This window comes from Aulonocara stuartgranti, assembly GCF_965226115.1.
Source record: "Aulonocara stuartgranti genome assembly, chromosome: 7".
NCBI lineage: Eukaryota > Metazoa > Chordata > Actinopteri > Cichliformes > Cichlidae > Aulonocara > Aulonocara stuartgranti.
The window spans coordinates 8,247,636-8,261,404 of record NC_138945.1 but is presented as its reverse complement, the minus strand read 5'-3'; the positions used below and the strand labels follow the sequence as shown (position 1 = coordinate 8,261,404).

General features: G+C 41.2%; 1 protein-coding gene across 3 annotated transcripts; it reads right to left on the bottom strand.

The window, feature by feature from the left end:
• Nucleotides 1-413: 413 nt before the first annotated feature.
• LOC309710283 (UDP-N-acetylhexosamine pyrophosphorylase-like protein 1) lies at nt 414-12,964 on the bottom strand. 3 transcript variants are annotated; one of them, XM_082539601.1, is made up of 10 exons: nt 12,474-12,964; nt 4,945-5,149; nt 3,996-4,171; nt 3,751-3,923; nt 2,857-2,955; nt 2,434-2,561; nt 1,462-1,602; nt 1,170-1,352; nt 914-980; nt 414-760 (listed from the first exon to the last, which is right to left on the bottom strand). In XM_082539601.1, exons 1-10 carry the CDS (start codon nt 12,751-12,753, stop codon nt 674-676), a joined length of 1,539 nt encoding a protein of 512 aa, XP_082395727.1. In that variant the 5' UTR covers nt 12,754-12,964; the 3' UTR covers nt 414-673. The 3 variants fall into 3 exon arrangements, with proteins under 3 accessions (XP_082395727.1, XP_082395728.1, XP_082395729.1); XM_082539602.1 differs by having other exon boundaries at nt 2,890-2,955; XM_082539603.1 differs by lacking the exon at nt 12,474-12,964 and adding an exon at nt 6,940-7,271.
• Between the last annotated feature and the right edge of the window lie 805 nt (nt 12,965-13,769).

Sequence of the window (13,769 nt, the reverse complement as noted above, 5' to 3'; positions counted from 1 at the left end):
ATTTACAGGAGCTTAGGATGTCTATGTTTTAAGTTTCCAAACAAAAGACAAACAGTCAGTCATGAACTAGTTTATTTAACAGCTGAACTCATTAAAGTCTGGTTTTGCCTCTCTCTCAGCATTTGCAGAAGAAGGGGTGATTTCGTGACCTAACAGCCAGATGTGCTCAGTAAGTAGACTGTTTCATTAATATGTTGTGTTTCTTAGACATTCAAGTTAAAATACTTTATTATCTAAGTGACTGTATCAGTCAGTAAAACACCCTCCCTCATGGGTCTCTATGGGGGGGGTGGGGGTGGTGGGGTTAAGCCAAGGTAGTAAGTAACCCAACAGGCATTCACTCATCCACACGTCTCCCCATCATCCACACACATGTTTTCTGGATTATCAAAAGACAAAATAGATGAAAGTGGTTTATTTTTGATATTCTTTTATTTTTTGTGGATCAATTTCTTTTTTCTTTTAGAAATTCTCCCCCCAGGAAACAACATCACATTGTAGGTTATCAAAGTGACATTTGGATATGATCATAATTACATACAATTCAAAATTAAAAAACAAAACAAAAATAAAAAACATACTGAGCAGTCTTTGCCGCAGTCCTGGCACACACCTCTAAGCTGCAATCCACTGTTTTGGAATGTCAAAAAACTCTAAATGACAAAAAAAAAAGCTATTGAGCTTGCAACTTTTTGGCCTGCTTTTCATCCAGAACAAAGGGAGTATGAATTGTCCTCCCTTTCAGCAGCTGCTCCAGACCCTGACAGAGGAGATGAGGCAGGAGTTAAGTCATGAGCAAAACTAAAAAATTATTTAGTGAGTACTTTTTGTCCGCAGTGTATCTATAATACAAGAAAGAATCGCTGTCTCTAAGTGCTCTGCAGGGTTCCACAATTTAACACACTGTTCTCACCTCTCCAAAGTACGAGACAAGCGGTGAAATCTCACATTGAGCCGGAGGACTGTCATCAGCTGACACGCTGCAGGATGAATAATGCACAACTTGAGATTTAAATAATAGGTTTCAATTTTTTTTTCTATCAGCCTGAAAACAACACTAACATACATTTTAAAAAGAGCTACATGCCACAAAGTATATATTATAATTCCAATAGTAGTAACAACAAATCAGCTCCTCAGGGTGTGGAGTACATAGGAGCATCTCTGACCTGGGAAGAGGAAGGGGATTCCCATATTTATCCAACAGTGTGGCTCCAGCAGATGTGACCCAACGGCAGTGTTGAGCCAGCAGAGAGTTCCTGGCTGTGGTCGGGTTGTCTGTGGCTGAGCCATCTGCATTTTTCAGGGGGGAAAACTCATCCTCCCTGACAACCTCAAACGCAACAAAGTTCCTTCCAAATACAAGGGAGTAAATTTCTAATTAATTGCAAATCACCTATACAGTAAAAACAACATGTGTAAACACATACAAACTGAAAGATAATGTAGAGCAATTAATACCTTGAGAATTTGAAGACGTCAAAAACAAACTTCTCCATCTTTATGCCATTGGATTTGGATGGTTTGACTTGAACGCCGTGTGCGTCAACAAAGGGCACTTTCTTTAAGGCAACATGTTGCTTCAGCTGGTCTTTATATTTCCTAAAAGATGAAATATGTTAGCAGCACCAAACAAAATGGAATACCATAAAAATGGAAGGTTTTATACTCAAGGAGCAATGAAGTTCAATAGCTGTATAATTAAAATCTGGTTAATTTGGCAGTGAAAAACATGTTAAGACTTCTTCTGTGCCAAGTTGTCAGTTATCAGTAAACAAAGCACTGACTCATCCCTTCAGTTAAATAGCCTTTTATGCTCGAATGAATCATTGACCAGTGCTAACGCCGGTCTTAACAAACAAAGAAAAGAAAAAAAAAAGAGAGAGATCAGGTTCAAGGACTGGACTGAAAGTGAGTGACAAAGCAGCCAACGTCCACTGAAAAACTTAGAAAGCGTGGAGAACTACTGCTCATGACCAATTTAAAATATTACAACAAAGGCGAGCTCCTTTGAAGCAAAATATAAAGAAACTCAAGTAGTGTTTTAAGACTTTTGCATAGAACTGCACCACACACCTCAGCGTTGCTGCAGATCCCTAGAAAGAAAGAACTCCCCAACAATGATTATGAAGTGAGAATCACTGAACTATAGCAACTAATACCTTCTAGAGGTTTACGTGCTCACTAAAAACTAATTGAAGCTAAGATACCCCAACAGGCTGGGACAGTACACATTTATGCACTAATATATTGTTTTGGTCTATTTGTGGACTCTTTAACAAAGAGCATACACTGAAACAGCCAGATCTTTACTGTAAGTGTAACTTGCAGAATAAAAAGAGCTCAAATTTGTTCTTTCTTAATTTTTTTTGGTCATTTGTGTACTACTAAAAGCTGCCATTCAATTGTTTATAACGTTGTGCTGCCCCTTACTCTGCCACATCCTGCAGGAAGCTCCTGGTAAAGAAGTGATTGCAGATGTTTCCAGCACTGTAAACCAACTCTCCTCCAGGTCCTCGCAGTTCAGCCGTCTGTGGCTGGACCTCACTGTACTCGACCACCTGTGTTAAAGAAGAAACGCTTTTATGAGTTTTATGTTGCATTAAAGTATATGTTCATATTTTACTCTTAATAAGACAAGAACAAAATGTACTACTCACTCTGTCTCTAGAAACAGGAAGTGCACCCAGTGACATTTATACGAACTTAGACACACACACACACACACACGCAAAATTAGAGGAAACTGCTTGATATAAAAATAAACGACTACTGCAGCTCGATGTGATTGCTCTCTGAGCCCTCACCCGTGCAGCACGTTAACAGTCTCCAAGTGTCTCAGTGTTTTTTATTCACCTGACTGTTTGTTAACTGTATATCTCTGACAACCTGGGATACCCCTCGTACTCTGCAAACCACGCCGAGCGGCTCTGTAGGGTACGCCTTCTCCACCACCTACAGCAAGACAGAGGTGGACGAACAAGGAAGAATTAGGAGAAACCATTAGCATACTCGTGTACAGCCAATCACTTGGCTATATGCAGTCTGCTCTAATGACTACACAGATACTCGTACTGGACACAGTTCTGTACGATTTATTGTAGCTGAAGTAACTTTGTTTAACGTGAGAGTCCAAAGAAAATATTCATAAGAAACAAAAACGAAATTCACTTTCCACAAAATATAATCCTTCTATTGATTATTGTTACGGCCCTAGCAGGGCCTCTCTCTCTCCTGAGGATGCCTGTGTGGGAGTGTCCCACTACCTCCTGCCCGAGGTGCCACCTTTCCCTCCTGTACAGCTGACTCCCATCAGCAATTAAAGGTATTTAAGCCCAGAGCAGGGTGAGCTCTGGGCCAGAGTGCCATTTGTGTGGGTACAGCTAGTGAGCTGAGTGTTTTTGCGGTGTTTCCAGCTGGTGAGCTGTGTTTTGTGGTTTTCAGCTAGTGAGCTGCATTTTCCTTTTGACATTTTGCATTACTGACCAACGCCTGAGTTTTGTTTGTGTTACTTTTATGGTGATAGCGGCTTGTCCGTCTCTTTTAGTTGAATTACTTCAATAAAACTGTTTTAATTAACTGTTTCGCCTCCTTGACTCCTTTTTCTGACCCGGTCACTTTTGTTACTTCCCCCTCCCCGCCTAGACCCCCCCCCCCCCAGGGGGAACATAACAATTATATTCAATTACAATGTAAAAGACATCTTAATGTATTCTTTCATGTATACTGTGTGATGCTGTATTACTCCACCTTGGCCCCACAGTCAGCGCCCTTGCTCACACAGAAGCCAATAAACACAGGATCGGCCATCTTGACCAGAATGTTGTCCACGCAGTACACATGCAGGTACTTTACTCCCCTTTTCTTCATGTCCTCCAGCACCTTATTGTCCACCAGTGCCTGGTACAGACCTCCATTACCATCTGAAACCAAAGTTTAGATAACTCCACTCATATTTGTTTCTGACTCTTCTGTGTAACTTCATATGCACCCACCTGGTGCCATGGCTATCTTCCCTTTATCCTTCAAGATGACTTTTCCATCAAATGTCACAGCTGGAATCATTCTTTGCTCAAACATAACGATGTTTGTTGGTTCCAGTCCAAAATAGTTGTTCTCCTTAAAAAAAGTCTCAGTTGGAGCCAGAGTGAATTCACTGGTCATTATGTACCTGAAGAGCACAGAGGGTAGAGATTATACACCGTTACACACAGTCTGCAGCAGTGGAGGACTATTGTGGAACTCCTGTTTCGGGGGTTAAACTGAATGCAGCATTAGCAAAATCTATTTAGAAAAATGTTTTGAAAAATTAAAACTATTATCCATGTAAAAGCTAAAAGGAAGTGATGCCGAGTGGTATAGAGCCATTCTACTTAGTTGAGCACTGAAAATACTTTCTACTACAATCACGCACACTCTGATATGGTGCTTTTATTAATGCCTAAATGCTTTCTAACATTCACAAACATTCTCACACTCCGATAGATGCAGGGACAACCTGAGAATCAGTGTCTTGGCCAAGGACACTTTGGCAAGCAGACCTTTTGATTAGTAGATGACATTCTCAACCACATGAACCACAGCCACGTTTTCAAACCAATGTTAACTTAAAGAATTACCCGATTTTTTTTTTTTTTAACCTGATTTTTGTTTCTAAGAAAATTTGAGCCACATATGAGGATATTTGTTTAAACTTTCGATAGAACAGTAGCAGTAAGTGGATATCAGGCCCTTGTAGAGCAAGATTTAGTGTTTTGGTCTAAATAACCCAAAATGTGATGTCCACATATGTGGATGCCAGGTCCTAGGAGGTTAATGTTGACTTTATTGAAAAAGTTAACATTACAAAAACTTATAGAAAGAGAAAATGCATCAGGATTTTTACTTTGACTTTGAGTATATACTCTTACACTTTATCAGATTAGCAGAGCAAGAGGAACCTACCATGGAACAGTGCATTTAGAGCCATGTTTGCTGTCTGCAAGCTCTTGGATTTTGCGAATGCGTTCTGCCTGGATCTGATACAAAGTTTTGCCACTCGGCAGCCCAACATTGTACATTCCTTTAGGGTACTGAACACCAAGACGGGTCCCCTGACCACCAGCCAAGAGCAGGACTCCAACACAGTTCTCCGAGATTTCCAGCAGCCCTGTTATTGGGAAGAAAAAGAAAAAGCTAAAATGAGCAGAAGCACACACAAGGGAATTGTTTACTTCTATAACTTAAACTTTCTATAAAAACGTATTTTAATTTATAATTATATAACTATAACGAACTTATTACTCTATTCATAATTTTATAGAAGCGTTCTTCAGAGATAAATTTTGTGGAGCTTAGAAATTACTCAGTTTTACTTGCTGTCATAACCCAGCAGTGCTTACTCATGACAATCACAGAGGACAGCAGTGAAGCAATGACAGCCCAGTGTCAGATCATTTCATGTCGTAGCTTTTAAAGTACTGCCAGGGTAAATGGCTCTGACTTGATTTGGATTATTTTTTTTAAAGTAAAAATCAGAATAAATTTATATGTAAATTATATGTTTTTACATTATATGTATATTAAACATTTCTCTATAGAGTCCATTTAAGAGAGGATTTAAAAATCTCTCTAAATACGCAACCTCTCTTTTAAGGCCTAAAGTTATGTGTGCATCTGTCTGCATCTACAGGCAGCTGTAGCAGACTGCCATCTACTTGGCCACAGTGAAAAGGACTTAACTGTGTTTGTGCTCAAATACTGGAAGATTAAGGAATTAACAAATAATATGTCCTGTGATGTGTTAGCGCCACTGAAGGAGTTTGTGCTTCCTAACCAAGGTTGCTATTGTTAGCCCTTACCATTTCACCATCTCATCAAAATATAGTCAACAAAATGATTTAAATCTAAGCCTGAAAAAAAAACAAAAAAACAACAACACAGTAGCTCACTATTCTGTAAAACCTCCCTTTCACTCTTGCTGCTCTCTTTCTGTCACAAATCGCCCCTGACACTCGTCTCCACTCTGCCTGCACTTTTTTCTTTACCTCTCTTGTGCAACCAAAGTCTGTAGCTTCATTTTAACTGATCTGTCACTGCTCATGCACAGCTCACCACTGTCTCACTGTCTTCATTGGATGCCCTGCACCACTCTCACGTGTCTGCCACTCTCGACTTCCTCATGCAGTATCACAGTTCCTCTCTTGGCACCCTGTCCTATGCTTTCTCTTGATCCACAAAGACACAGCGAAGCTCCTTCCAACCTTCTGTGTACTTGTCCATCAGCACCCTCAAAGCAAACATCACATTTGTTCTGTTCTCCGATTGTCACTGAATTTCAGGATTATAATGTAGACGAGTTGGAAATCCGCCATGTCCTCTCATGTAATATGTGCTTATATTTGGATTAACTGAGTTGTGGAAAGACAGTTAACCTCAGAGCAGCAGCGGCAAGTCTAAACTGATCATTGCCTATCCGGTTGTTCAGTCTGACGTCACTAGCCGTGTCTGGGTCTAAACTCTGCTGCAGGTCCATATATCAAACGATAACTATGGCATTACTGAGAGTTGAAAACTGTCTAAAGTCTTTCATCTTTAATAAAATGATCAGCGTTCTGCTCTACCAGGTGTAAGAATTGAGTTTAACATCCAGGCATCCATGAAAACGGAATTTATGACATTTAACGGAGTTAGAAGTTAGCAGGGAGTTAGCTCGCTAGCTTCTATCTAAATACAATATAGCATGTCCTGACTGCGGGGTTTTGGAAACAAATTAAAACGTACAGCTTTCTTATCACTTCCAGCATAAATGAAGACAGAAAACTAAACAGCAGTGACGTTTGTAGGGTTACTGAAGTTGGGCTAGCTGGTATATAATGATGTGCTAGGTGACCGCTAGCGACACAGCTATGTTAGCATAATATAAACAAGCTAACTTTTTTTCCACTCGATAAAAGTTACCATGAGTGTTCTCGGTGGTCAGGAACAAATGTAATCGCATGGCAGGATGCTGTAAAAGGACCAAACTTCAGCCAGGAGAACAACTGAGATAATCCATCCACAATACGAGGTTAGTCATTCATATACTGCTGCATGGGCTGGGCTGTAGTTACATCCTAAGGTTTTAAAGACTGAGCTTAAATAAATGATTAGTGGTAATAAAAGCCGAGGGAGGTCAACAGTGATCACTGACTGTTTTAGGAGCTTTTTGAGATCAAATAGAAGAAAATACATAACATTAAACATGTTAACAACACAAAAGCCATATTAAACGCAGACTACTTTAGACCCGGAAGTAGGATTCGTCGCGTCATCACTGAACAACCGGATAGGCCTACTCGGAAATCTCCTGGAACTCACAAGAGAAATTGTTACAACTTGTTATTCTTTTAACCACAACTGATTTTAGCATTCTCACACCTTGTGAAATCCAATTTTAACTCCTAATCTAGTCCAGATAATCGGATAAGCCTTCTGTGCGCATGCTCAGGTTTCCATCTATAGTTGGTGGTCCAATCACAAAATGCAAAAAAAGTATAATCCATTAACCTTTCCATCATAAGAAAATGATATAACTTTACCATGCCCCCTCTCCCCCTTCTCTGCTTGTTGAAGCTACCCACAGGGGGCGCTCTGTAATCAATAAGATATACAGAATAGAAGAAGAAAGTGATCGTGGTAGAAAGAATAATAAACAGCTAGCTGAAGCTAGCAGCAGGAGCAATTCTTGATGTTTTATTCATAGAGGAATAAGAACATTACATGGTACCAGGAGACGGGTTAAGAATAAGAAGCAACGCAACAAGATGGATGCAATAAAACCGCCAAGTCCGTTGAAACTGACTGGAAACGTGGATGCAAGTTGGAGGACTTTCAAACAGCAGTTCAAACTGTATATTGCAGCTGTCGGAGTGGATCGACGGGCAGATGAAAGGAAAATAGCCATGCTGCTCACCATCGCCGGCACAGAAGCAATAGAGGTCTTCAACACTTTTGTGTTTGCTCAGCCCGAGGACAAAGATAACTTTGATGAAGTCATGAAGAAATTTGACGAGCACTGTCTGTCAAAGAAAAATGAAACATACGAGAGATACGTCTTTCGCTCACGCTTACAGCATCAGGGTGAGTCATTTGATACTTTTCTCACAGACCTCAAGATCAAAGCTCAGTCCTGCAATTTTGGTGATCTCAGAGACTCTATGATACGAGATCAAATAGTGTTTGGAACTAATGAGAAGAAGCTCCGACAGAAACTGTTGAGAGAAACAGAATTAACGCTGGAAAGTGCTATAAAGATAAGTCAAGCCAGTGAGCTAGCATGACAACCTGTACTGACGTTTAGAGAGCCTGTTCAAGGAGCAGCGCAACAGGAAAATGAGGCAGTGAACGCAGTGTCGATTAAAAGAAAGCCATGGAGTAAATTCAAAAACAACGACAACAAAAACAAAACGTGTGACAATGAAATGTTCACTTGCAAGAGATGCGGAGAGAAACACAGACCAAAACAATGTCCCGCATATGGAAAAAAATGTGCAAAATGTAAAGGACAAAACCATTATGCAAAAATGTGTCTCTCCAAAAACAAGGGACAAAAAGTACACACTGTGCAGGAAGACACAGATGACAGTGATGATCTAAGTGAAACATTTTTCATTAAGATGGTGTCACATGAAGAAGATGTCAATGCACAGTCTTCAAGACATAACACTGGCCAAAGTGTTAGTTCAGTCACAGATGATAAATGGACTGCTCCACTGTTAGTCAATGGGACATTGGTAACATTTAAAATTGACACAGGGGCCAAAGCTAACTTGATCAATGAGAAGGATTTCAAGGCACTGACTGAGAAGCCTAGAAGATTTACAGAGAAAGTCACGCCGCTGAGGGCCTACAATAACCAGCCAATACAAACAAAAGGAGGATGCAGACTTAAAGTGACAGCAAAAGGCAAACAGCATAACATTTTGTTCACCATCGTACCTGATGGACACGAGTCACTTTTAGGAGATAAAACATCTGAGGATTTGGGACTAGTAAAGAGGATCTATCAGATTAATACTGACACCATGAAAGAAGCCAAACAAGGCAAAAGACAGGAACACCAAGGGCATGAAGGAAGTTCAGACATTATCAGTAAATTTCCTTCAGTCTTCAAAGGACATGGAACATTGCCTTACACCTACAAAATCCAGCTCAAGGATGATGCCATGCCTGTGGTGCATGCCCCAAGGAGAGTGCCTGCTCCATTACGGACAAGTTTGAAAAAAGAGCTTGAAAGAATGACTCAAATGGGTGTCATTGAACGAGTGGAAGAGCCCACAGACTGGGTGAACTCTATCACTTGTGTCAAGAAAAAGAATACAGGTGCCTTAAGAGTCTGCCTTGATCCCAAAGATCTAAATGAAAATATTAAAAGAGAGCATTATCAGATCCCTAAGAGAGAGGAAATAATGAGTGAAATGGCAGGAGCTAAGTTTTTTAGCAAACTGGATGCATCACATGGATTTTGGCAGCTGAGGCTAGACCCAGAAAGCAGCAGGTACACTACCTTTAACACGCCATTTGGGCGTTACTGTTTCTTGAGGCTCCCATTTGGAATTAAATCAGCACCAGAGATCTTCCACAGGGCAATGGAGTCCCTGATCGAAGGGCTGGAAGGCACCAGAGTCTACATAGATGACCTCGTAGTCTGGGGAAATACAAGGCAACAACATGATGAAAGGCTGGAGAACCTTTTGTGGAGAGTTAACAAGAATGGACTTAAACTGAATAGAGACAAGTGCCTCTTTGGTGTTTCAGAGATGACCTTCCTGGGAGAGAAGGTTACAAGTGAAGGGGTGGAACCTGATCAGTCAAAGGTACAAGCCATATTGGATATGCCAGCACCCACTGACAAAAAAGGTGTCTTGCGAGCAATGGGGATGATCAACTTTCTGGGTAAGTTCATTCCTAATCTTACCTCCAAGACAGCATGCCTAAGGGAGCTGCTACAGCACAACATAGTGTTCGAGTGGACGGTCCGGCATGAGAAAGAGTGGAAAAAATTGAAGGAAACTGTAACTACAGAGCCGGTCTTGACATTCTTTGATCCATCAAAGCCAACAAAAATTTCAACAGATGCCTCAAAAGATGGCTTGGGAGCAGTTCTGCTCCAAAGGAACAAAGACAAGTGGCAACCTGTAGCATATGCGTCCAGATCAATGACAGAAACTGAACAACGCTATGCTCAAATTGAAAAAGAGACTTTGGGCTTAGTGTTTGGGTGTGGAAAATTTCACAGCTATGTATATGGATTACCAACCTTTACAGCAGAGACTGATCACAAACCTCTCATCTCGATCAGAAAAAAGAACCTCAACGACATGTCACCCAGAATTCAGCGCATGATGATGGTGTTGCAGCGCTATGATTTTGAGCTGATCTACACGCCTGGGAAATATATCGTACTCGCGGATGCTTTATCCCGAGCGCCAGCACCAAGTGGTGACAGGTTAGTCAGCACTACAGCCGAGGAGGCTGAAACACATGTAAACATGGTAACTGCCTCACTCCCAGCATCAGATGTCATGTTGCAGCAAATTGTACAGGAGACGACAAAAGATCCAGTGCTGCAGAAAGTATCCCACCTTATACAGAATGGGTGGTCAAAAGGAGTCTGTCCAGGGTTCTACTCTGTGCGAGCTGATTTATGCATGGCTAATGGGCTGGTGCTGAAACAAAACCAGATTGTCATTCCTCAATCCATGCGGAAGGACATGCTTCAGCGTATCCATGAAGGACATCTTGGAGTGGAGAAATGTAAAAGGAGAGCGAGAGAAGCAGTTTACTGGCCAGGCATCAACAGGGATATTGAGGAGATGATACAGAAATGTGAAACATGTCTCAAACATCACTACAAACAAACAAAAGAGCCAATGCTGGCAGCAGATCTACCCACTGCACCATGGCAAAAGGTAGGCACGGATTTATTTCATCTGGATGGCAAGGACTATGTTTTGGTGATTGACTACTATTCTAATTATCCAGAAGTGGCACAGCTTTCCAGTACATCAGCACAGTCAGTCATCACACACATGAAGGGCTTTTTTGCCAGACATGGAATTCCACAGTGTGTCATCAGTGACAATGGTCCACAATATGACTGTAGAGAATTTAGTGACTTTGCAAAACAATATGGATTTCAACATATCACCTCTAGTCCCTTGTATCCCCAAGCGAATGGACAGGCAGAAAAAGGAGTCCAAATAGTAAAGAGATTGTTCAAAAAAGCAAGAGACAGTAAGACCGACCCTTACCTGGCTCTGCTAAGCTACAGAGCTTCATCACTGGAGTGTGGGGCATCACCTGCTGAGCTACTCATGCATCGCAAGCTCCGCACCACACTTCCACACATTTCCAAGGAAAATGACAATGCACATGACAACAAGCTGACCGACAAAAGAATGAAACTCAAGCACAGACAGAAAGGGAACTATGACAAAACTGCAAGGCGTCTGGAACCGCTTCAGGAAAGAGATGTTGTGAGGATTGCAGGTCCAGATTTCTGGGACAAAAAAGCAACAGTTCTCAGCGAAGTAGGGCCCAGATCGTTTGCTGTTCAGACAGAGAATGGACAAGTGTTAAGAAGAAACCGGAGAAGTCTGTTAAAGACACAGGATGTTAAACATCAGGACACAGAGACTGGAACTGAACAATGAGGTGCTAACCCTGTTGAGCACCACAGTGAGCCTCCTTCACCTTCCCCAATGTCTGAGATACTGAGAAGGTCTACCAGACCTAAGAAACCTACAGAGAGGCTCATAGAACAAGTGTGAACTGTTGTGGTAAAGAATTGTTAAAAAATAATAATAATAAATCACAAGTAAACAACGGATAATAATTCATTTAGAATAGTAATTGTTCACACTTAATTGATACCTGCTGAGTTATGTGTTATTGACTGTTCAAGCTGTCAAAGGTGAAGAGTTCTAATGTGCTTGAGGGCTGTATGGGATTCATTTGGTTCATTCTGGAAGATGTAAGGTATACATTTGGATTTATTTTGTTTGACTTGTGCTACAATTTTTGGTTATAAAAAAAAAAAAAAGAATACTACTGAATGTAGCTTGTTGCACAATTTATAACATGTTGAATGTTAGACAAGAATGTTCAGATGTTACAGAGTAACAGTTCTCTTTGGAATTGTGGTTAGTATAACACCAACCTGTTTGGAAAGGGGATGTAATGATAGTTGCTATTGTTGAAGCTACCCACAGGGGGCGCTCTGTAATCAATGAGATATACAGAATAGAAGAAGAAAGTGATCGTGGTAGAAAGAATAATAAACAGCTAGCTGAAGCTAGCAGCAGGAGCAATTCTTGATGTTTTATTCATAGAGGAATAAGAACATTACATTTACCACTCAGTATCTGTACTTGTGTAACGACTGTCTGCACGTTTGCCCCCCCCCCCTCCGTGTCTTAACGCGTTACTCGTGCACCAAATGTGTATTTTACCTCGTCTTTCCCACTCTTCTAGAGAGTCTCTCCCACTTTTCTTCACGCTGCCGATGAACTCAGGGGGGATCGGCTCTATGTGCTGATCCAAACTGTCAGGCGGGGAGGCTGCAGCCTTCGCGGCCCCTTCACAGTGATCCTTCAGCCCTTTCAGGTGCAGCTGAGCCAGCTCCTCGAGGAAAACATCCCGCTCCTCCTCACACAGCTCCGGCCAAAACTGCAGGACGTGCGCCTGCCCTGCGCTCTCCAAACCCTGCTTTATTTGCTCAAAACAAGGCATTTTGCGTTTGAGTCCGAAGCAATTTTAGATCAATACATGTCCAACTTTCTCCTCCGATTAGGCAGCAGAAACACGCTGCTCCGGAGGACGTGGCTGAATGTCAGGAAAAACTCGTGACTGCAGCTCTCAGGAATCCTGTCATACAGGATACACTGTAGAAGGCAAGTCAAAAGCGTCTTTATGCACTTCCGTCTTTACTGCTTCCTGTCAGTCAGACCACGCCACGAGACCAAAGGCCACGACAGCAAATTCACGACAAAGCTGTTAAGGACGCTGTCATAGCCTGTCAGCAACGTTGATTAGCTGCGTATATACGAATGTGAATCGCATTCTTGGCTGGACTATGGGATAAGGTGACATCGTTCTGATCCCATACAGGAGCAGCCAGTCACTTACTGACTAACACTGCAAAACAGAATTGTTAATGTATTTACTTTAATTTCAATTCAGGTTAGATTTTTTTTTGTGCGCAACACAGATTTTTTTTGTGCGCAGAGATCGTGCCAGCAGTGCGCAATTGCGCACGCGCGCAGCTTAGAGGGAACATTGCTCACCAGTGTTAGCTTTATTTTGACACCAAGACTGTTTACACAGAGTTTGTAATTGCAGAGAAATACATTTATTTTGGTCATTTCCTTTTCGAGCAGGAAGCTCACCCTTCTTGTTATACCCTTTAGATGAATACAGAGTTTTTAATTAAATACATATTCTTTAAATAATGTTCCCTTTTAGAAAAAGTAGGATAATTAAAAAAAACAAAACATTTATTATAGCTCTGTCACGTAGAAAAAAACTGTCTTTTTTCTGTGGTCTGTTATATAACATTAGGGGTGTTCGTGGCAATTAACTTTTTAATCGACTAAGCGGGTCAAGTAAGAAACACTTAAATATTAAGTTAAATTTGAAAACTGTTTAAAAAAAAACATATCCCCATTCCACATTCCAAAATGTCATGTGACAATCTGATTGGCTTGTGATGTCACATGATGTCAAATGTGTCCTTTGAAGTTTTTCTA